The sequence below is a fragment of the Cebidichthys violaceus genome, unplaced genomic scaffold, assembly GCF_023349555.1.
Source record: "Cebidichthys violaceus isolate CVI_PGR_0920_01 unplaced genomic scaffold, fCebVio1.0.p SCAF_28, whole genome shotgun sequence".
Classification (NCBI taxonomy): domain Eukaryota; kingdom Metazoa; phylum Chordata; class Actinopteri; order Perciformes; family Stichaeidae; genus Cebidichthys; species Cebidichthys violaceus.
Genome location: NW_027176461.1, coordinates 2,645,001 through 2,666,809, shown reverse-complemented (window position 1 = coordinate 2,666,809; position 21,809 = coordinate 2,645,001). Strand labels below are relative to the sequence as shown.

Here is a 21,809-nt window from a genome sequence, read left to right as displayed (position 1 = left end):
CTGAAGAATGGGGTCGTAGATGCTCAACCTAAATCTAATGTGGCTGTGATTTTTCTCAAGAGGACACCTTTTTAAAGCTGAAAGAGAAAAATGATGTGTTATGATAACTCTCTCCTGGAGTCACTTTTATTAAATAAACAGCAGCTGTGAAGACCAAAGTGAGACACATGTTTTTTAATTAAAATGATTAAAAACTACATTATCCGCAAACTTTACAAGCACTCAATATGGAAGCATAAACGATGCCATTACATACATAGATGAGATTCTTAAATTAACATATCACTTTCAGATGTACATGCTTTGAGCTTAAAGGGAAATGAAAGGAGCAAGATGAATTAACATGATGGTATATGTAAAGGAAAAGGGGCATCTAGTAAAAAGAAAACCATTGAGAAAAATGTAACATTGTGCTCTTTAATCCAATAGCAATGAAAAACAAATCACTCGTACATTTTTGGCTTCCTAGTTTTGCATAAAGAATGATATCGGAGATCAATCAAGATGCCAAACCTTCTTTCCCATCATCCTGACAGTATTACAGGCAGTTGTGAAGATCTTTGGTTTTTTTTCTTTTTAAGGAACCACACAAGTATTACAAAGTAAACATGTGGTTTCTCTAGCTGCATGACTTTTGCCCATAATAAAGAAAGGTCCTCTTCTGTATGAAGACACCAGAGGAGAGAGCAGGGAAACATGCTGTTCCTCTAAAGGGAGATACGAAGACATCGTTACTGATTGTTTAAAAAGAAAGAGGAATAAGGCAGAGGGTCTTTATGTGAGATCTACAAAACACCTTGCATAACTTTTTTTTATTTATTTTTACCTGAGCTGCAAATACAAGCCTTTTTAGATCACTATTCACTTTGAAATTAAATCTCACTTTAATAGCAACTAAATCTTTCCCAGTCATGGACTCTACACCCCCCGTGTTTTCTAGTAGATATGAGACACCTGATAGCTGCTGTAAATGCCTTCACATAGCTCGTACCCTGAAGATCTGTGCCGGCGTGTGAATTATTGGCAGAGCCATGAGCCCCTGGCACCGCTGATCAGTAAATTAGACCAGAAAAGAGAGAATCAGGGCCATAAAGGCTTCAAAGCGCTCACTGATTTTACAGAACAAAGGGACCTGTGCACAACAAGGGAAGTTTTTTTCTTTTTCTTTTTTTTGCATAACTGCCCTTGGTGCTGGTAAGAAGATACCACTCTGACCCCCCCCCCCCCCCCCCCTCCTCCTCCTCCTCCTCCTCCTCCTCCTATCCCTTCATCCTCACACTATTCCTCCTCCAGGGATAGGAGGATCACATGTGTAACTGCAGGGGAAAGGCCCTCCGGACAGGGGGAATGTGCACACATACACCTGTGGTGCAGGAATGTGTGTGTGTGTGTGTGTGTCTAATTGTGACATCATTAATTACTTGGCGTAGGATTTGTTCAAAGGACACTTAAAGTGTGTTCAGCAGATCAAGTGAAGGAATATTTTAGTTAGGCAGAGTTTCAGATATTTGTAAATACATAACCAAAAAAATGAAAATTCAAACATAGTGCAAAAATTAAGCGAATGGCTTGTTTAGCGCAGGAAGGCAATTAGGAAATTGTTTAAAGGATTACGGCTCTAGATACACCATCTCACTAACAGAATCTGTTGGGCGTGGTTCATAAGGAATAAAGATTTTTAGTGCATCAAAGCTACATTGGAAGACAAAATAATTACATTAAAGGTTTTTTTTTTTATAATTTAGTAGCAATATATTACACAAATTCCAAATTTATACTTAACAACAAAATAAGGCATATGTACTGTATATATATATATATATAAAAAAAGGAAAGGTAGAGAGAAATGCTTAAGGATTTTGGGTATATACGCACATTTCCTCACAATTTGGCTCAAATAAATATCAAAAGTAAACCGTGTCAATCCAGTTAAAAAATACCAGACTATAACTTTTTTTCAGAAAAGGGCTTGGATAAGAAATGGAAGGAAAAAGTAAAAGAGTAGACACAACAGGACTGAACTATTCCTGCAGAAAAAAAAGAAACCAATTAATACCCCTCTGTGTTAGTCTTTTACATTCCTCAAAATATCAGCCATTGTCCTGTTGAAACTCGACGCACCGATGACGCAGCAGAGGAGAATTCATTTCATAAACATGTGAGTCCTGACACATCAAAATTACTCTTCTCATGCGGCTATTGTGTTGAAAACATCCACTGCACACCGCAGCACCGAAGGCTAATGTGTCCGTTTGGATAATAAATTAGGCAATGGAGGTACTGCGTAAGTGCCGTGAGCACATGAAACAGCCCTGGATGCAACCGAAGATGTTTTCACAACCGACACGATATTCAACTCTTACAGAAATTAAAGCTTAAAAGGGGCCGACTGCTACAGCAGTGTAGCCATGCCTCGCAAAGGATGTCGGAGCCACTCGGGTTCAGACTGAGTTGGATCAGGTTTTCCAGTTCATCATCAGCTGTTACTGATTGATCATACCGCCATTGTCTTTTGTTTGTTTTGTACCTGTTTACCTCAGACAAATGATCCTGAACCGTTACTATGGCTTCTCTGGTTTTACCCCCGCATCTATTTACAGTTTCAGCTGAACATCTTCTATGGCTTTTATAGTCCTTTTTTTTAATTTTTTTTTTTAAGAGTACATGTTTTAGCACAGTGCAGGAGTTTACTCAAAATGTACAAAATACATGGAAGTCTTGAGAGATTTGGTAAAAGTCTTTAAAGCGAGTGCCGGAGAAATAAAAGACAAACATGCAGCATTTCTATATATATTTTTTGCATCTTTTTTTTTTGGGCTTTCAGTGTTCATGTTTTTTTTGTTCATCATCCTTTTTTACTTTTCCTCCCTCACCTCTCCTGCACTCTCTGATTGTCTAGCCGTCTGTCAGTCAGTAAGGCCTCCAGACGGACTCATCCAAGCGGCCCGAGGCGCTCATGGCAGTGGGGGAGTTGCTGTGGCTGCCGTCGGCCTCCACGCCCTCGCTCTGGTTGTTCAGGCCCGGGTTCATCAGGCTGTTGGTCCCTCCGGCGCCCACGGCCCCCGAGCAGGACAGCAGGCGGGTGGGGGAGCGCTCGCCCCCGGTGTTCCCCGGCGCGACCATGGAGAACTGGTAGGATCCGGAGCCCGTGCCGTAATACAGGTAGGAGTTGGACTGGAAGTTCTGGCTTTGGTTGTTTGAGTAGGGTGGCGGCAGATAGGTGTGGTATCTAGAGGAGGCTGACATGCTGAGGCCGCTGATGCCGGTGCTGGAGGTGTTGGTGGAGTAGGGGAAGGCCCCCGGGTAGTGCATGCGGGGATCTGAGAAGCGGGGGTCAGTCAGCGGCGACAGAGACGGGAAGGTGGTCCTCTGGTTGAAGAGGTCTGTAGTCCCTGTTGGCAGAAAGAAGGAAACAAAAGGTTAGAAAGAGTCAACTGATATTCAGCCATGAATAACAAGGGGCTCGGAAATTTCTCAATTTTTATTATTATTTTTAAAAAGAACAGCAAATCTCTCCAAACCCCCAAGTCCAAGCTCGGATTTCCTGCGATACGTCTGTCCATGGAAACGTTTGCTCAAAGTAATGAACTGAGACATTTTTTTGCTTAATAACAGTCATCAAGCACTGACAGCACATCATCCCACAGCCCTGTACACAAGTCTGATATGAACGGGCCTCCCTCCCCACATCCCTCCAACCTCTCCTTCAAAAGGAGAGCAACGTGCGTTATTTTGTCTCTCTCGGAGCAATGAAAAGAGGCATTGTCGGGGCTGTGGGGTGTTTTGTATAAACACCGATGGCTTGTTGCTCTGATGTGCAACTCATAAATCATAGTTGGAGGCAGACGGTCACAATCAAAGACAGTCGTGGAGACAAGGAGACGGAAAAAGGGAAAAAAGCAAAGGAACAGAGGAAAAAAAACAGAGTGTGTTTCTATGCGAATATCCTCGAAGCTAATGGGTATCACAGTCCAAGACCTGTCAGAGTTAACTGCTAAGTGTAATCTCACAGGTAACAGAGCATTGTGAACCCAGCTGTTCGTACTTCAATTTCACTGCACACTTACTAATTTACTGAGCTTACAAAGGGGGAAGAAAGAAAAATCGCTCCAGGGCTTGACTTGGCCGTTTGCTTCTCTAAAATGTTGGGCCTTTGCTGTCACCAACTTAGTTCCTTAACTTGTTACTTCTATGAAAACATTCACAGTATATCAGTTTCTGCAGTGTTTCTTCATCTAGTGTTTCTACTTCCACTAATTGCACTACATTATAATAATCACTCAGTGGTGTGAAAAAGTCAGACATGTCGTGTCTTCGTACTCATGACACTCAAGGTATTTTTGAAGAAGGTGAGCTGGCTAACGGCCAGGCCCAAACACCTCTGTACTTTAAACGCCCTTGACCTGGTTGTACAACGACGAGGCAGAGTTCCTCATACCTGATGTCGGCACACACCTGCTGCTTGTAACCACACTCACACGCACACACACACACACGCACACACACACACACACACACACACACACACACCTCCGTCCATGGTCTCATTCGTTTGTCCGTGTGTGGCATTCATGGGTCCAATGCAGCCACATGACTGCAAAGTGTAAAATGTGGATTTGGATGGCAGAGAAAAGAGAGCTTGTATTTGTGAAAAAAAGCAAGCGCTTGCACGCCATAGCCCTGAGGGGGGAGAATGCCAAACTTGCGTGCCACAGTCTCGTTGAAATGTCTTTTCCCTATGTCTGGAGAACTGGGTCCATTTTCAGCTGAAAAAAAAAACTGTTCCTTTGCAATTTCCATGGCCCATGCTATACTCATTTTTTTTTTTTTTTTGCAACAGCACACTTATGCAGTTGAATTTCCTCTTCTTTTTGGGATGAGGGAGTTTGGTGGTGGTGGGGGGGCTGTTTCTTTTTCCAGAGTCTACCAGGCACCGGAGTCGGGCTCCGTATCTGATTTCACGCGAGGAAAATCCGAGCCTTCAGCTGCTGTTGATTCGGGTGAAGTGGAGTCGGCCCACTAATTCCTACCGGACTCCCTTGCTCTTTCTCTCTCTCTGTCTCTCTGTCCCTTCATCTCTCTCTCTCTCTCTGTCTGTGCTAAATTTAGGCTTCAGGGTGAAGCAGGGGGAGGGGGGGATGTGTGGCGCAGGGACTTTGATGGCTCTGGCTGCTGCGGCCCACCCCGCTCACCATCTCCATTTAATTGGAGCCGGTGGAAACGTGTTGGCTAAACTGCGGTGGGGATCGACTCCTGTGTTCTGTCAGGGGAAACTGGACTGGACACTTATCACAACACCTTAATGGGCTTGTGCAGTATCAAGCAGTTGGCTCAGCGCCAGGAGGAGCCTGCTACCACCTTAAAACTCTCTCCAGCACAGTAGCTCCCTCTGGAGGAGAGGGCTGAACAAACTGTTTTGTAATTGAGAAGCAGAGTTTTTGCCGTCTGCTTTTTCTCTCCCTTAACCATGTTGCATACCTCACTGCGTCCCCACCCTCCCCCCACCCAGTATAAGTACAGGCCTCGCTGTTGTGGCTGTGGTAACGGTGGTGTATCTTTGGCAGAGAGGGGTCTTCCTAACTGAGCCTGGTAGTAGCTGCCTGTAACCTCTGCGGCCTGAAACCACACATGATCTCCATTAGGCTCATCTGAAACGTGTTGACTAAATTGCAGGGACAGGAGAGGGGATGGACCCCAGAGGGCTAGCTGGCACAGTCTGCTGTCTGTGATGTTCCCAGTCTACGTAGCGGGTAGCTGGGAATCAGGGCTTTTATAGAGAACATAGTGTTCCAGCGCTCCCTTTCCTCCTTGCGCTCTCGAGCACAGCGCCCCGCACTTATTTTAATTCTGCAACGCCATGGGTGGAGTCGTCCTCCTCCTTTCTGCTCAGCTCAAGAAGTCCACTAGTCCACAGTCAAGCGTGCAACCCAGATACGACCGGAGGTTTGCCTCATTTGCGTACGGGAGAAACTGATTTTGGTTGTTAACATAAGGGCAAGTTTGAGGCGGTCATGTCTGTGTGCGTAATGGTGTGCGGAGTTATGTGTGTTTGTGTGTCTGTGTCCGCATGTGGTGGAGCTGGCGATGAGAAGATGCAAATACAGGCGCTCACCTGTGAAATGTTTACTCAGGCTTGATGCAAACTGTGACGGCCAGCGCCCAGGGAATGGTGTCTCAGGCAAATAAGTGGAGGGGGAGGAAACGAGAGTGGGCCCGTCCAGCTACGCACACTGTGCGCAGAGATTGTTTTCCTCATATGATCGGCAAAGAAGCGTGGCATCTCCTCTCCGAACTGGAGAGCTTCTCTTTGATTTTTTCTTTTTTTCCAGACCGGTTTGGGTGGTTCTGAACGCTGCATACCATGAGGATGAGCAATTATTGTTGATAACAGGGCGATGGTGACGAGGCAACTCGATGCAAAGGTAGAGCTGCAGCGCGGGCCAAATAATAGGAGACCCAAATGAACACAAATGATCTCCAGGTGTTTATTTAAGCACCAAGGCTTTGGGGCTGGAGCATCATGTCGAATGCAAATGATAATCACCTCTGGACTGTGGCACCATGGTCGACAGCCCCAAAGCCTCATCCATGTTCGGCACTTCATCATGTGAGCACAGAGGATTTTGCATGTCGCCGACTTGTGACATGCAATACAAGCAAGGGTAAAGGAAGGTTTGTGATTACAAAAAAGAAAGCTGAGATTTTCCTAATGCGTTGACAAACAAGGTGGCGTGATTAATATGTTTGTTTGTTAAGTAAATTCTTTTCTATGAGAGATGATACTTCCTTGTAAAGCCGCTGACGCCATGTGTGTTTTGCTGACCCCGGACTGTGTGTACTGTTATTGTAAGGATAAAGGCATTTGAATACAAGTAGCATCATCATTTAATACACTTTCTTACATCTCCGTCACGTTTTCTTTATTTCCCGGCATTTCCAGTTTTAAGCTGCAATGCCTCGAACATGTGCTTTTACTATCCGTGGCTGTCGATGCCATTTTTTCACACCGTCATGAACGTCTTGCTCCACTGCGAATGTCTCGCTAGAAAATGCCTCGTACAAGCAGTAACACATGTAAATATGTTATTCCTGTGTCTCAATACTCTGCTTCAGGCGTCGTGTTATTTTTTTTGCTGAACAGCAGAAAAAAGAACAGGCTCACTGAGCTGAATCCAAAAGTTTTTTTTGTTTTTTAAAAAATTCTTTCTACTATATGTGTGTGTCTGAGTGTGTGTCCTCAGTGTAGTGTGAGCGGATGACTCAGCACGTCTAGTGTGGGTGGTGTGGTGGTTTCCGGATAGGGCACAGATAGGAGACGGAGGGGGCTGTTAGACAGCGGCAAGGGTCCAAATCGCCAAGAAACAAATAAAAGAAAGACGGAGTGGGAGAGAAGGAAGAAGAAGGCAGGGTGGTGGCGTTTTAGGAATGTTCTGGGGTGTAGTAGGGCCCTACGGGCGAAACGAAGCAGACTCGAAAATTGTCACACCGAATGGCACACCCTGTGTTATGCCAGTCTTTCCCGCTTCTCCTCTTTGAGCATTCTTTGTTTCAATTTGAAAGGCTGACGGAATGTCTAATTAGAATAAATTAGTTTTGGAAGTCTCCAGTTTGTTCTTCAAGAGTATCATTTTGAAAGGTGTGAACGCTTTGGCAGTCCACAGAGCCTCAATTATCTCCTCTGTATTTTTCGAGCCTGTTTGCTCGCACTTGGTAATTAAGGGTCATTGCTTGCTAGTGACCTCACCCCTCGGCGCTGCTCTTTGATTGGGCCGCGCGTGATGATTATGTCTCAGCAACTAACGAGCACCCTTCAAAACAACTTTCTCATGGACACACACACACACACACACACAAAAGATTCGCACACATGCAATTCACATTAGATTTGCCGTCAAATTGGGACAGCTGAGCTTTACTCGAAGAAAAAGGTAAAAGAGAGGCTTGGAAGAGTTGCCGAAAAGCATAGTTACACAGACGCCTGTGGCATAGTAAAACAGTCAGGAAGAAGGGCATTGCGGTGTCTCACCTGGCCATGGTCTCAGGTCCTCTTCCACCTTGCATGTCTTCAGAGTGGGGGTGTCCATTTGCTCCTGCCACAGGGCTGGTGTAACACACAATATGAACAATAGGTGAGCACTAGGATCTGCTTATCACGAATAAGTCAGTGGAGTTTGTGCAGGAATGCAAAATCTTTTTTTTTTTTTTTTGTGGAACTCAGAGAAAATGTGCGGGTTGTATATGTGCACAGGGTGAGGAAGTCACTGCCTGCACCATAGAAATCTCAAGCACGGTCCAAAAACATCTCCCCATGACAGACTTGTCAAAACTGTCTTGACATCTGGCGGTTTGGAGATGTGTCTTCCTGTCACAGGTCGGCCTCTGCTGACTGAGCAGCGAGGACTGGGAAAGAGGAGGGGCGGGGGTTTTTTCTCACCAGAGTGAGACCCGGCCTGGAAAAACATGCCTGATGGGTGCATGGGAGATATTTTTGGGTCTTTCAAGGCGAGACACCGGAGGGGCCCAGCGGAGACCTGTGAAGCGCTGGACACTCGCTAGCCTGTCCAGCCGAGCTGTCAGGAAGCGAAGGAGGGTCGCGGACCCGCTGGCCCAGCGCGTGGGACCCTGCTTCACACTCCACGGCAACACCGCAGGAGGGCTGAACACAAACGGGGGCTGTTTGCTCTCGGGTCTGAGACGGTGCAGTTGTTACGCGACTGCTAGCACGGAGCTCTGTGGACCCGGGGCAGTCTCAGTCTGCAAAGCCTCTACGAACACTGTTACATATTGTTCCAAACTTTTTTTTTTTTCCTTAAATGCATATCAATGTTTAAGACAAAAACCTGCATATTATAGAAGCAATTTTTAACCCGTGGAGCTCTGCTTTTTAACAACCGCAGCAGGCAGCCATGTGGTATCGCTATGACTTTATGCCTTCTGCTGTTGAGATACCGCAATATAGTAAACTCCTAACCTCCTGTAGTGGCAATTAGGATGGAGAAGGATGCCAGAAGCAGAGGGGGGGGGGGGGGGGGGGATTAGCGCTGGGCTGTTCACCTATAGCCGCACTGGGCTCAGCATGTGTAAGATCTGTGCTTCCCCTGGAGCTCCTCCACTTCCTCTGCAAAGACCCAAATCAGCACTCAGTCACCGAGAGGTCCCGCACTATACCTCACAATGGCAAATTCTTACACATAAATGGCCTTATTCAGAAAGGCTTGCAAGCAGCTGGTGCGATTTGCTCAAGAAAATAAACATTTCCTTCAAATATTTTGATTGGCCAGCAGACAACGTCAATAGCAGAGGCACAGATTACCCCTGTTAATAAGAGGGCCGGCCCCCCCCTGGGCGGAGCCGAGGAGGTGGGGAGGCGCAGAGGGTAGAAGCGGCGACTGCGTCACTAATAAGCAGCTTTGGGTTGGTGCCAGCCGTAGGTTTTTTTTTTTTTTTTGGGGGGGGGGGGGGGGGGGGGGGGGGGGCACAAATAAACACATGCACTGCTTTTTGAAGTGCATGTGTAGATGAAAGGGCTGGCTGAGAGGACGTTTGAGCCAAAATGGCGTCCATCCTCGTGACTCCGGATCCAGCAACGCCTCTGAGACATGTAAAGCGCCTGCCGTAATGAAGCGTGTCATTGAGACACAGTGAATGCCGGTCCTTGTGCTGGCTTCCTGTTTCGCTTAGGCCTTAGGCGTCGCAACGGGGAGAGAATGTGAGAGAGCAGGCAGTACAGAAAGAAAGACGCCAGCGAAGGGAAGGAGGGAGAAAGGGAGCGTGTTAGAGAGGGGAGGAACACGGCCTTGGCTCAGCTATGTGGGACATTTGATATGTCTTTTGAGCCCTCACTTATAACGTGAGCAAAAACAAACACATGGGGCTGAAAAATCCTATGTTCTCTTTGAGAGCTCGTCGTCCTCCCACCCTTCCCCTCTCCACAGACTCAATAGAGACTGTTCATGGCACACATGTAGTTTCTGTAATTGCTGAAATGTAAAACTCAGCCGGACTCTGATGTGAAATTATAACTTACACAAACAGTTGAGTCTGGTAAAAAACAACTTGCTCTCACTTCTCTTTTTCTTTTTCTTTCTTTTTTTTCACCAAGGAGGCGGCTTCAAAAGATTTTTTTTTTTTTTTTTTGTCGAAGAACAAAAACATTTTCAGTTTGAATTATTCATCTCGGGGTCACAAAAAGAGAGTAACCACAAGTGAAGCTTTCAGGCACCATAACAAATAAACTCCGCGGCAGCCATTGACATATTATGTAAATAGTGGATTGCAGAAGTAAAACAGAGTGTCTAAAGGACCGGTCCAGATTCCTGCTCCTTTTGGTTGTATTGGCCTCAGAGGGCCAGCTTCCTGCTCGGGTTTGGCAGAAATCAGCATGAAACCCAACTAGCGTGACGGCTCTACTCTAAAGTCCACACCACAGCTACCTGACGGTGCTAATTTCCTGTCTCGCGCTTGCTTCTAATTGGCTGATCATGTCATTCTGGATGTGTGAATTAGTGTGAGCCTCTCAGCCGCGGCGGTAGCAGAGTGCCGCCTCGAACCTGGGGGGGCCGGCCGGCTTGTTTATGTGGTGTAAACAGTGTGGTCGCTGCGGACGAGGCGGGAGGGGCACTGCTGCATCGGGCCGGTCCTCCATCAAACAGGACTCTCAAGTTAAGTCCAGTCCAGAGGCCAAGGCCTGAACATACTGGACGACAGGGCCAGAGCACAGCTGCGGCAGATGTGTGCCAGTGGTGCAAGGAGGAAGCCAGAGGTACTAACATTTGTGGAAGTGTCATAAATTAAAAAGTTTTGCTTCTTTAAAATAGGACTTTTAAACAAAATGAAATGTATTATTTCTGCAAGATACTACTGACGTTTTTGAATAACACCACCACATGGGTCACACATTCAAACAGACAGGCACACACACACACACACACACACACACACACACACACACACACACACACACACACACACACACACACACACACTTTTGGGCCCTCATCAAAGCATCGAGCACTTGACTTGATGGCGGAACGTTATGCTAGTATCTGATACTCATCTTCAGAGAGGAACACACAGGTGTTGGAACAAATAACATGTTAAATGATACCACCGCAAAAGTGCCAGGACGTTTTCTTTTTTTCTTTGGATGATTAAATTGATACTTTATTCCCCCCCTCTCTCTCTCTCACCGTTAAAACACATTTAAGCTAAAGGAGCCGCTTTCGTCTGAGCTGTCTGTTAGAGGCTGTGCCAGGGGCTTGTTGAGTTTTGTCTGCATTTAAAATGGAACGAGGTAAAACTGGAATCCGTTCTCCACTTTGAAGAAAATCAAATTTTCTACCACTGGTTTGCTTTTTTTTGAGCGTGGAAAGAACTGTGTTTTATAAATGCAATGTCACAGTTAGAAGTTAAAGGACGAACTCCACTCTGTATGAGAGCAAGAAAAAAAAGAAAAGAAAAAGAAACTGCCACCCACAAACACATAGTATACACATGTACCTCACTTGAGGTTTTGAAAACCAGAATAACAATTTAGTACTTGATTGTCAGAGTGTCAGATTTGCTTTACTGCACTAGTTGAACCGCGCATTGTCAACCACACACACACACACACACACACACTCCCTCCGCCCCTCGCTGAGAATCATTCCACATGTCTAGCAGGCTTACCTGTGGCCACAGGAGAACAAAAACAAGCAGTGAATGCAGCGTCTGCCAGCGTGCAGGATTCCTGTCACTGCATGCACTGTAATGAGCTCTTAATTACCCTGTCTGTCTGGGGCACCAGCGGAGAAACTTGCAACACTAGCACACAATTGTGTATGTGTGTGTGTTTTCGTGTTTTCAATGTGCCTATGGTGCAATGGAGATTTAAGAATCCAGGGTAGCATTGAGCAGATGTCTGGAGACGCGTCGTGTTAACAAGAAAACTGAGACAGTATTTCATTGCTCAGACAACAATATGAAGCAAGGAGGCTTTAGGAGGAGATGACACTGTATTATTTTTTTTTTCTTTTAGGTTTCTTCAAGGGGAGAAACACAAGTTTCCAGCCCCCGGATAATGGAAAACATCTTTTGTAACAGCGAGGCGGGAATCCGTGTAATTATAACGTGTTGATGGGCGATCTATCACCCGGCAATTCCCAAACAAACAGGCCCCGGGATTTAAAGTATCTGCAAAATACAACAGCGTCTGGCAGGGCTGCCAAAAGCAGAGACGTGTGTGCTGTTGATATGTAAACACCTCCCTGTGTCTCTGAACGGGATTTATTACAACAAGTCTATTTATGTTTGAGCTTCTCTTGTAATGCCGTGGCGTTGTTGCCTGCGCGCGATTCCTACTCGTACGGGAGCGACATATATACGTTTCCAGCCCGCCGCTCAGACGCTCCAGCGGATAGACGAGGTGGGAGGGAGAAGGGCCCGCTGCTCTGTTATTTAATTATTTTTTTACCGCTCCTGTCCTGCGGTATGCCGTCATGATGGTAATGCCACAGATTAAGGTGTGTGGTTTTTACAGCCCTTCCCCTCGTCTGTCTCACACACTCCTCGTAGACGGCCTCCAGTCACTCCAGTCAATGGCAGCTGTAACGTCAAGCTCAAGGCCTTTTACCGTCTCTGACAGCTCTAATGTTATAGTGTTGTGTCTGCTCACGGTGTATGTACTGTACGTGTGTGTGTGTGTGTGTGTGTGTGTGTGTGTGTTGCAACATTGCAGCCCTTTGAAGCCTGTGACGCTCTAATTCTTGGCCTAATCCTGTGCGAGGCAGACGAGAGCAAAGCAAAGAACTCCTCTACGTCTGCTGTCTGGACCAAGTCTGTACACCTCTCTCTGCCGATCGGAGTGCCTCCCCCTCCCCTAGCATTCAAGTCAACACTCAGAAACTTAAATCTCCCCGTATAAGCCTAGCTGCAGGGGGCTTTTTATTGGCAGACAACCTACAGAGCTCACGCCAAACTCAAACCCATCAGAAGAGTGTCATCACAGTGGCTGTATTGTGTTGAAGCGCCGCAGAGTTTATTTTCAGCGCAAGCAGTCGTTGGGGTTTCTAAAATGGCTGAGATGTTGTCTCCTTAGTACAAGCAGTGCGAGGGAACAAAATCAATACCAACAGTCAGTAAGGACATGGGGGGGGGGGGGGGGGGGGGGGGGGGGGGGGGGGTAAAATATCCTGTGTTTTCGGTAGTCAGCGGTTAGATAGGCCCATACTGGTGACTCAGCGCTGGCTAAACTGAGCACAAGGCCAAACACTGGTGAACGGCTGCAACACACGCTGATAGAGTTCCACCCACACACGGCCCAGAGCTCCCAAACAAGCCCTCCCGTACACAGCGACGTGCTGATACAAAGGTAATGAGATTCATTAGCTAGCATGAGAACTAGAGAGTGGGTGGGAGAGGATGGCACACTGTGTGTGTGTGTGTGTGTGTGTGTGTGTGTGTGTGTGTGTGTGTGTGTGTGTGTGTGTGTGTGTGTGTGTGTGTGTGTGTGTGTGTGTGTTTGTGTGTGTTTAGTCTGCATCCTGTTAAAGAGGCTCTGACATATGACGGAGAGTGAACACTCATCCTCACTCCAAGCATCACCCACACAGCTCTCCACATACACACACATGCATAAAACAAACCCCCTCCCCTTCATCGCACCACCTCAGTCTGGGTCCCAGCCCCCCCCCCCCCCCACCCCCACCCCCACACATTCGACCAGTCTGAGAGTGACGTGATTGCCAAGGTAGCGGGCGGCTGTTAAATTCCTGAGGCTGTAGCGCGCGGTGTGCGGAGGCCAGCTCCAGCACCCAGGCCAAGCTCGGTTGGCAGCACCCGCCATGCCACCTGGCCACAGACTCAACCCTGCACGCTGTGGGGCCCGGACCCACCAACGCAGGGCATCCGGGGACAAAACTGACACGAGCTTCCCCTCGGACGGCCAACACACATAACAGCCCCCAGATATGTGGAGCAGAACTCAAAAGCCCAGCGTGGCGGAAACGCACACGAAGCGCTCTTGGCTCAGTTTACTGCTGGGTGAACTCCACACACTGTACTGTGTTGATGTTTAACAGATTGGTGTTATGGATTACTTACCCTCCGGCCAAATAAAACCAAATATATTTGTTTTATTGAAGGAGTGATTTACTTCTAAGTAATGGCGGTTAATGTGAGCGTACTTTACAGTGCAGCTGGGGATGTTGGTTGGTTGTGGTTGTATGTATTAGTGGTCCTCACCTTGTGTGGTGCTTAGGTGGGTTTGGTGGATGGGGCGGGGATTATTGTTCACCGGGCCTATCCGCATAGACCGCTGGTAGCGCTCGATCTCTGACAGCCTGTCCGAGAACTGCATCTTCTGGGGGTCTTCTATCTTCACTCTGTGCCCTGAAACAGCGACATGAGGAGGACGGGTAAGAGAGAAATCAAGGACTTGCCAATTTGCCACCTACACAACCAGGAAAATGGCACAAGATGGCACTTTATATTTCCAGCGTTTGTACAAAAATAGCAAAAACAATAACAAGAGTCCTACTGGAAAAACTTTCCCTCTTCCAAATTTCTTGACGAAGCCGGGCAGTTTATAATGTCCTGGCAAAAAAACATCTCTTCGCCTGTCTAAACTTTAATCAGTGTAAAATCAACTTGGCCCGTTTAGTTCCATCAATGTCCTCCACTATGTAATTCACAAACACTCGCACAGGATACAATTATACAAGGGAGGGGAAGAGACACTGTCACCATGTTTTCTGCTTGCAAACACAAAAATATTATTAGAATGTTAGCAGACCTTGACATACATCGACTAGACACTAAGTGTTACTCAAACTGCACCTGCTGCCGCATCATCCGCAGATAACGATAGCGTAAGTGGGTGGAAATAATTTGTGCGAGGAAGGCTGTTTTCCCTGAACCTGAATTCAAAGAAATAAAAAACTACGCCTTGTGACATTAGGCACTTCTATGAACTGCTGAAGCTAAGTGATCTTTATCTTGCCACTTTTTTTTTTTTTTAGAAACAAGAGAGTGAGTAGATTTGCCCCCAATAACCACCCCTCTCTCTCTCTCACACACACCCACACACACAAACATTCAGATCTGACTGACACAGCACTTAGTCAGAAGGAACCACCCAGACGAGGCTACCAGACCATATAGTCATCAGTCTTAAACATAACGGATAAAGAAAGAGATAGCTTTTGTAGGTGTGTGTGTGTGTAGAGGTGTGTGTGTGTGTGTGTGTGTGTGTGTGTGTGTGTGTGCGCAGGATGTGAGAATAAGTGAGGCATATCTGCTGCATCTCTTTTTATCCAGACCACGGAAAACTAACCAACACACTTAGCGCCCTTATCACTTTGATGTCCCGTTCAGGGAGATGGTAAAAAAAAAACCTCTGTACATGCCTTTTATGTAGACACACACGTAAGCATGTACAAATACACATGTTCACACACACACACACACACACACACACACACGCACACACACATGTGCTGTACATGTGAACACACGTTAAATGTCAGACGTGAGTCCGGATGAGGGCTATGCCTCTAATGGGAGGAAGAGATTTTAATGTAACTATCAATGCACCAAAACTGTGTGTGAACCATGTATACATTCTGTGGTTTTCTTCCTGGCATCTCTACAGAGTAGCCTAATGTGAAGTAATGGCTGGATTTGAATATTTTATCACTATATAAAGGGGGCAAGGCAGACGGGCCAATATGGATTTTGCCCGTCCTTTCTCTCCACTGACCCATGGGCAATATATCTTCCCTCGGAGGCTGACCCATGGGTAAAGTTTCCTCTCGTTTACCGCTCTGTCCATTTGTTTGTGCCCACCGCCTCCCCTCCGTCCCCTCTTTACGAACTGTATAGAAATATCTAGCATTGACAGCCCCCAACACTCATGCACACGGATGCACAGACATAATGTCTGAACAGCAGGCAGTTACTGAATACAAACCCCCTCCTGTCCAAAGCCAAAGGGCAGCACAGAATGCTACTATTTTTTTCATTCACACCCACTGATCAACAAATCCGTTGCACTTTATGTGTGTGTGTGTGTGTGTGTGTGTGTGTGTGTGTGAGACAGAGAGAGAAAGAAATATGTCAGAGTGGAGACGGCAAATGCTGTTGCTGCTCTCCAGTTGTTTGTTTTCCTGAGCATTTAGAACGTTGGAAGCCAAAGGAAAGGATGGTGTGTGTGTGTGTGTGTGTGTGTGTGTGTGTGTGTGTGTGTGTGTGTGTGTTTATTGTCCACCCACCCAGTTTACTCCGTGCCGTTACTCAGAAACATGGGTGGACACACGCCGACACAAACTCTGTAATATCTTTTTTATTCACACTCACATGTGGCGAGTCTGCCTTCTCTTTAAACACTGATGGAAGGAATGAAGGTCTGCGTTCTCACTCTCTCTCTCTCTCTCTCTCATACACACACACACACACACACACACACAGGCTCCATCACCCACATAGACACTGTGGCTACTGTCTGCTCCAGGCCAGAGCAGGGGCGGCCAGGGGAAGCAGCCCTCCAAATATAGCCCCTATATGTGTCCTTGTGTAGTTATTAAGAGATTTACACCACCTCAAACGGCTGAGGTCAGGGAAACGATACATCCCACCGCTCTCTGGTCGAAAAAATAAAAAGACAGACGGCAGGGGAAAAAAAACCCAAAACGATAATTGGTCCGTTTTTCTGCGGCCAGTGGTGGTTGGCTGACTCTTTATGGATGAAAGTGATCATTCAGCTGCCCACAAACACACACGTGCACACACTCGAGCCTATGGCTGTGGATCCCGTGGCCCAGTTCCAGTTGGCAGGGACGCACAGCGTTTGGCGACACACTGTTCGGAGCTTCCAGTCTGGTGGCCTGTGAGAGGGTGATTTTCTTTTATTATTTTTTTTTTTGTAGGTGCGGAGGCCTGGGGCTCATTAACCCCCCGGGGGCCCCGCAGTCGCTGTTAACACCACTAATCAACTGGGAGGTGGCTCGAAACTTTCTTTTTTCCCCTTCCCCTCTGTTTTTCCCCCTTTGTCTCTTGGATACTTATCAAAAGGACGGCAGCACACTCACACATACTTCCTCTCATCTTTAACACGCTTCGTAGTTGCCATGGAGATTGTGATAAGGCTCCATATTTCCCCCTACCGTATGTGCATTCCATGATAAGCAAGTTTAGATTATTTAGTTTAGAGGCGTGCTATGATTATAACTATACTAAAGGAAAAGGGAACTATTTAATCATTATTTTCTTCTTTTTGGTTATAAAGATGACTCAATTTCACCTGGATTTTGGGCATACGGAGTTCTTGTGAAGTACACCTCTATGGTTTGTGTCTTTTCACCTGTGTATGTCTCTCCTGCACATTGTCGGCGTTATTCACTGTAGAAAAGTTTTTTTTCCGACTATCTAAATCACTTTAATCTCTGCAAGACATCACCCAAGACTCTTCACCTGTATCTTCCACTTAAACCTTGCGTTAATGCGCTCTCTTTGGCCAGTTGACCCGGTCTGTAGCCACAGCGCGTCTGCTCCGACCGCCAACATTTGACTTCTACTCTGCAGGTCCGGGGGCCAGAGGGGTGCCAGCGCTCCACACCGGCCCCATTTCAGAGGGGTTTCTGTGGTCGGATGAATATTTAATGTGTCAGGGTGCACTTAGGAGAGAAAGCCCTTGTTTTTCTCTCTATGATATCATAACCACAAGATAGAGCTGGGAGATGGGGGCCAATGCACACATGAGGCCTAAACAGCAGCGCTCAATAAGCGCCCAGAGCCGAAATGGATGCTAAAGGTTGTAGATTTACTAGCCTCCTCTCTGAGTAGCGGTCGCATCATCTGAAAGCATTATGGAAGTCTATGAAGAACAAATAAAATGCTTGATATAAAATGTCTGGTATTAACGATGCACTGAAAGGCGATGGCTGTGTTTTCGAAGAAATGGGTGTGCCGTTCTCAGCCCTGCTTTGTTTTGTGTGTGTGTGTGTGTGTGTGTGTGTTTTTTTTTTTTATTTCCTGATAGTGTTTTATGTTTGCTGCAGAATAACTTGAGATGCTACTCTGCTCTTTTGCTCTCCATGCTTTGAAGCGCACACACATACATTCACATACATGCAAGCGATGTGAAAAAGTGTGGAGGTATTTTTCAGGAGGTTGCACCTGGTGCTCTAAGACCCGACCACATGAACAGCAAACTCCACTGAGTCTTGCCCAGCCTTCGCCTCCACAAAGCCCGTATCAGCTCAACACAGAGACAGTGTTTGCTCAGCGAGGGTGACAGCCAGGCCTTAAACACCGACGCCACAGCTGAATGATCACCCAATACGACCTGCTTCCTTTCCTTCATCCCCCACTTTTTTTTTTCCTCCACTTCTCCTCTCTTTTCTCTCTGTCTGCCTCCGTCTCCATTGAAAGAAAGAAACATATGTTCCCGTCCAAAGGGAGACACATTAAACACAAGCTCTTTTTAGTAAATGGCTGGGCGCTTTTTCAGGGGCAAAGTGAAACTCTATCCGGACAGCAAAGGGCAATACGTGCTTTGGCCCCGACCCAAGCCTGCACAGAATATATTTGAAGTGTAAATATTTGTATTCGACGTATAAATGGACTTGATAGGCCCCTGATAACACACTAGAATTGATTTGGAGTGCATGTATCTCGCACAACACTGAAAACTATGTCTGGACTGTAAAGTCTATGTAAGTATGCTATAGGATTACACACAAAAAATGTCTGGGCAGTGCAAGAAGAATTTGTGAGTCCAATATGAAGGCTGACTGTGATGGCTGCCTTCTGCAGGTTATAAAATGTTTGAATATTGTCGTGTTGGTGAGTCAAATCAATAGTAGCACAACTTAAAATGCATCTGTCTTTACTCTTAAGGTAAACCCATGCTGCATGTGTTTTAAGTTAAGCGTTGAAAAGATGTGAACACAAGAGCAGCCTGCTTATCTCACTTCTGAATCCTTGCAGTGCGATGTGAGGCGACAGTTGAACATGTGTTGCAGCGAGGCCTACTTGCCTGCAAGCAGACTTCCGTTTGCCCTCAACAGACGCTGGGGACGTTTCGACATCTGTTGAGCAAAGAGTCGTACACCTGTCTTCCTCTTCCTCCTCGCTAGCAGACCTGAACCCCCCAACGTTCTCGTTCCCACCCTGCCTCTTTCCGCCACTCTTGTCTTATACTTCCCTTATCGTCCTATTACTGGCACCGTATCGCACCTCGAAAAGCATTTCTGCAGCGGTGTGTTTTTTCGGCACCGTGTTTCCCAAGGCCACCAATCACACTGTTGTGTATTTACAGTGGGAAGAATCAAAGTTCTTATTTTGAGGCTGACCCTGAAGGATGTGGGTTTCACCCTTGGCTGGTGATTGTGGCTGTCTCGTCTGGGCTTAAATGAGTCGATGCTAGCCACACACAGACATTGCACTACTTTCCACTCATTTACATAACACACTTGTAACACTTTGCGTATGAATGCGTTACATTTTAACGGCTATATCATTACCGTGGATTGAGTGCACGGCCTGTTTATTCCCTAACACATAAACTACTATGAGTTGAGGTCTGTCATAAACACGGCAACACCGAATACGCTGGCAAGTTTGTGGACACATTATTTCCATCTAAGCTTTCAGGAAAAGGGGTCAGCAAGAGTTTTGGCACGTTTTTCGTTTTTTGTATCAGTTTTAACCTCTCTGACCACAGCACGGCAGATGTGTCGGCCTCTCTCTGGGGACATCAGCAGTGTGAAAATCCCCCTCGCAGGTCTGAAAACAAGCTGCGCACAGCGGAAGTTGCTACATGAGACTGTTTGAGCAAAGAGCGCAGCCTTCCTTTTCTGATAAGAGGATAAAGCTCTTTGCGTGTGTCTGTTTGTTTGTGTGTGTGTGTGTGTGTGTGTGTGTGTGTGTGTGTGTGTGGAACAGAAGCAGTGCCACACAAGGACAGCCCCACAGTAAGGCAGGTTGAGGCAGGCAAAGAGGATGAAGGGGTGCCAAAATAAGGCCCACTGCACCCGGATTCTCAGACAATACAGCAAGGCCCGTAGCACATTGAGAGCAATCATCCCTCTTTTGTCCCTCCATTCTACGCGTGTGTGTGCGTGCTTGTGTGTCTGTGTGTGTGTAACTGTCTTCTACTCTGGAGTTGAGGCGTGTTGGGGTTGATATGGCTGTTTTTTCAGGCGCTTTTTGGCTGCTTGCCTGCAGACTTGGTAGATTCCCCCCCAGTGCTGCTACTTCTGCTGCTCTGGCCTCGTCGAGCACAGAAGGCCTGTTTGGCGCCGGTGACAGCTCATATTAAAGCAATAAGCTGCTTTCTTGACTGGGGTTGTCGTGCGTTTGTGGCTGTGTACGTGATTGCGCGTATATATACGCTGTAGTCAGGTTCTAAGCAGCGAGGTGCCGGGGGAAAGGTGGGGGCCTCACAAGGCTGTGGGAAAGGAAAGCAAGCTGCCGTTGTCACATACATCAATGCAACGCCAGCAGATGTGTCAAACGGCTTGGCGTTCACACCTTTTGTGCATGGCTAGCTCACGCACAAGGATGTGCATCAAGATTGCATTTGCCCCTAAACACGAACACAGTTACGCAGAATGAGAATTGATATTTAAGGTGGGTCAAAGTAAGTGTGAAATGTGAAATGTGTGAATTTTCCAACATGTAAGCACGCACATACTTGACTTTCAGTACTTTCTCGAAGGTTATAATCTCGTCAGTGGACCGCTACAGCAGCATTAAAGGCTCTCAAAGATTGACCTCTTGGTTTCTGTGATGTTTCCAAGGCTTCCCTCTGTGTTTACCCAGAGGATTACAACCTCCTCCGCTCCTGGAAGCAAAAGAAAGATCTCGCTACACCTATTATTTGCTCACTGTTCCTAACCATTAAGGCCTGAAGAAATAAATACCCCAAACCGCAGGGTGGTGGTACACGGCGTCTTTTCCAGTAACCAGCAGGTGCCTTCTTCCCACAAACCTCCTACACCCCCCGTCCCCACTGCCCCAACACAGAAACCGTTTATTGTCATAATGCAGCGGGGGAGAAAATATTCCTCCCCTCATGGGCCATTTATTTTTCTAAATGCAAAACGGAACTTTTATTGAATTACGGCTGAAAGGTCGTAATGGCTCCCTCCTGTATGGGTCAGTGTAAATAAGGAAGAGTGAGCACACACAGAGTGGGCATTTTACTTCCCTTCATAGGTAGGTAAACAGGAAAGACGCTTGGCTGGTGAGTTTAGAGGGGAGTGGGTGGAGAGCCGGAGAGGGAGCAGCGACGTTGGCCTACCTCGTCAGGGATTCTGAGAAAATGCCTTCTACTTGCATCATCAGGGTGAATTAGAAGCACTGTCTGGGGCCTCTGTAAATAATTCGGTAGTTCCTTGTAGGCACTGCTGTTCTATCTGGCGTCAGCAAATGCAGGGTGGAAATTTTTGTCTGAGTGGAAAAAAGAAAGGGCATTTGGCCCCAAGGCTATTGTGTGCGTGTGTGTGTGTGTGTCTCCAACAGTCATCAACTGGCCCGAGGGGGGGACGCCGCACTGCTTCAAATTGTCAGACAATGTTCTTCTTTTTTCCTGTTTTTAACAAGAAAACTTGTGCATTGACGCTGCAGCAACATGTCGAAGAGCAAACAGACGAGGGGAGACGAGGAGAAAAGTGCCAATGATAGACTAATGGGTATATTTTCTTTGTTTACACCTCAGTTTAGCTTTGGTATTTAGACTAATTAGCTCTGCTTTCACAGGAAAACCATAGTACAAAAGCCTATGTAGGATTACCAACAGCTGTGTGCATGCACGCGTGTGTGTGTGT

At 46.7% G+C, this 21,809-nt stretch overlaps 1 protein-coding gene across 3 annotated transcripts in view; it reads right to left on the bottom strand.

The window, feature by feature from the left end:
* Window positions 1-1,247: 1,247 nt before the first annotated feature.
* runx3 (RUNX family transcription factor 3) overlaps window positions 1,248-21,809 on the bottom strand; it is a 47,402-nt gene continuing 26,840 nt past the window's right edge. The window contains exons 6-8 of one of the 3 annotated variants that reach the window (XM_068721603.1): window positions 14,224-14,370; window positions 8,027-8,101; window positions 1,248-3,392 (exon numbers count right to left, since the gene is read on the bottom strand). In XM_068721603.1, coding sequence (XP_068577704.1) covers window positions 2,911-3,392; window positions 8,027-8,101; window positions 14,224-14,370 — 704 coding nt within the window. In that variant the 3' untranslated portion in view covers window positions 1,248-2,910. The remainder of the gene's footprint in view (window positions 3,393-8,026; window positions 8,102-14,223; window positions 14,371-21,809) is intronic. The other 2 variants (XM_068721605.1, XM_068721606.1) reach the window with 2 other exon arrangements.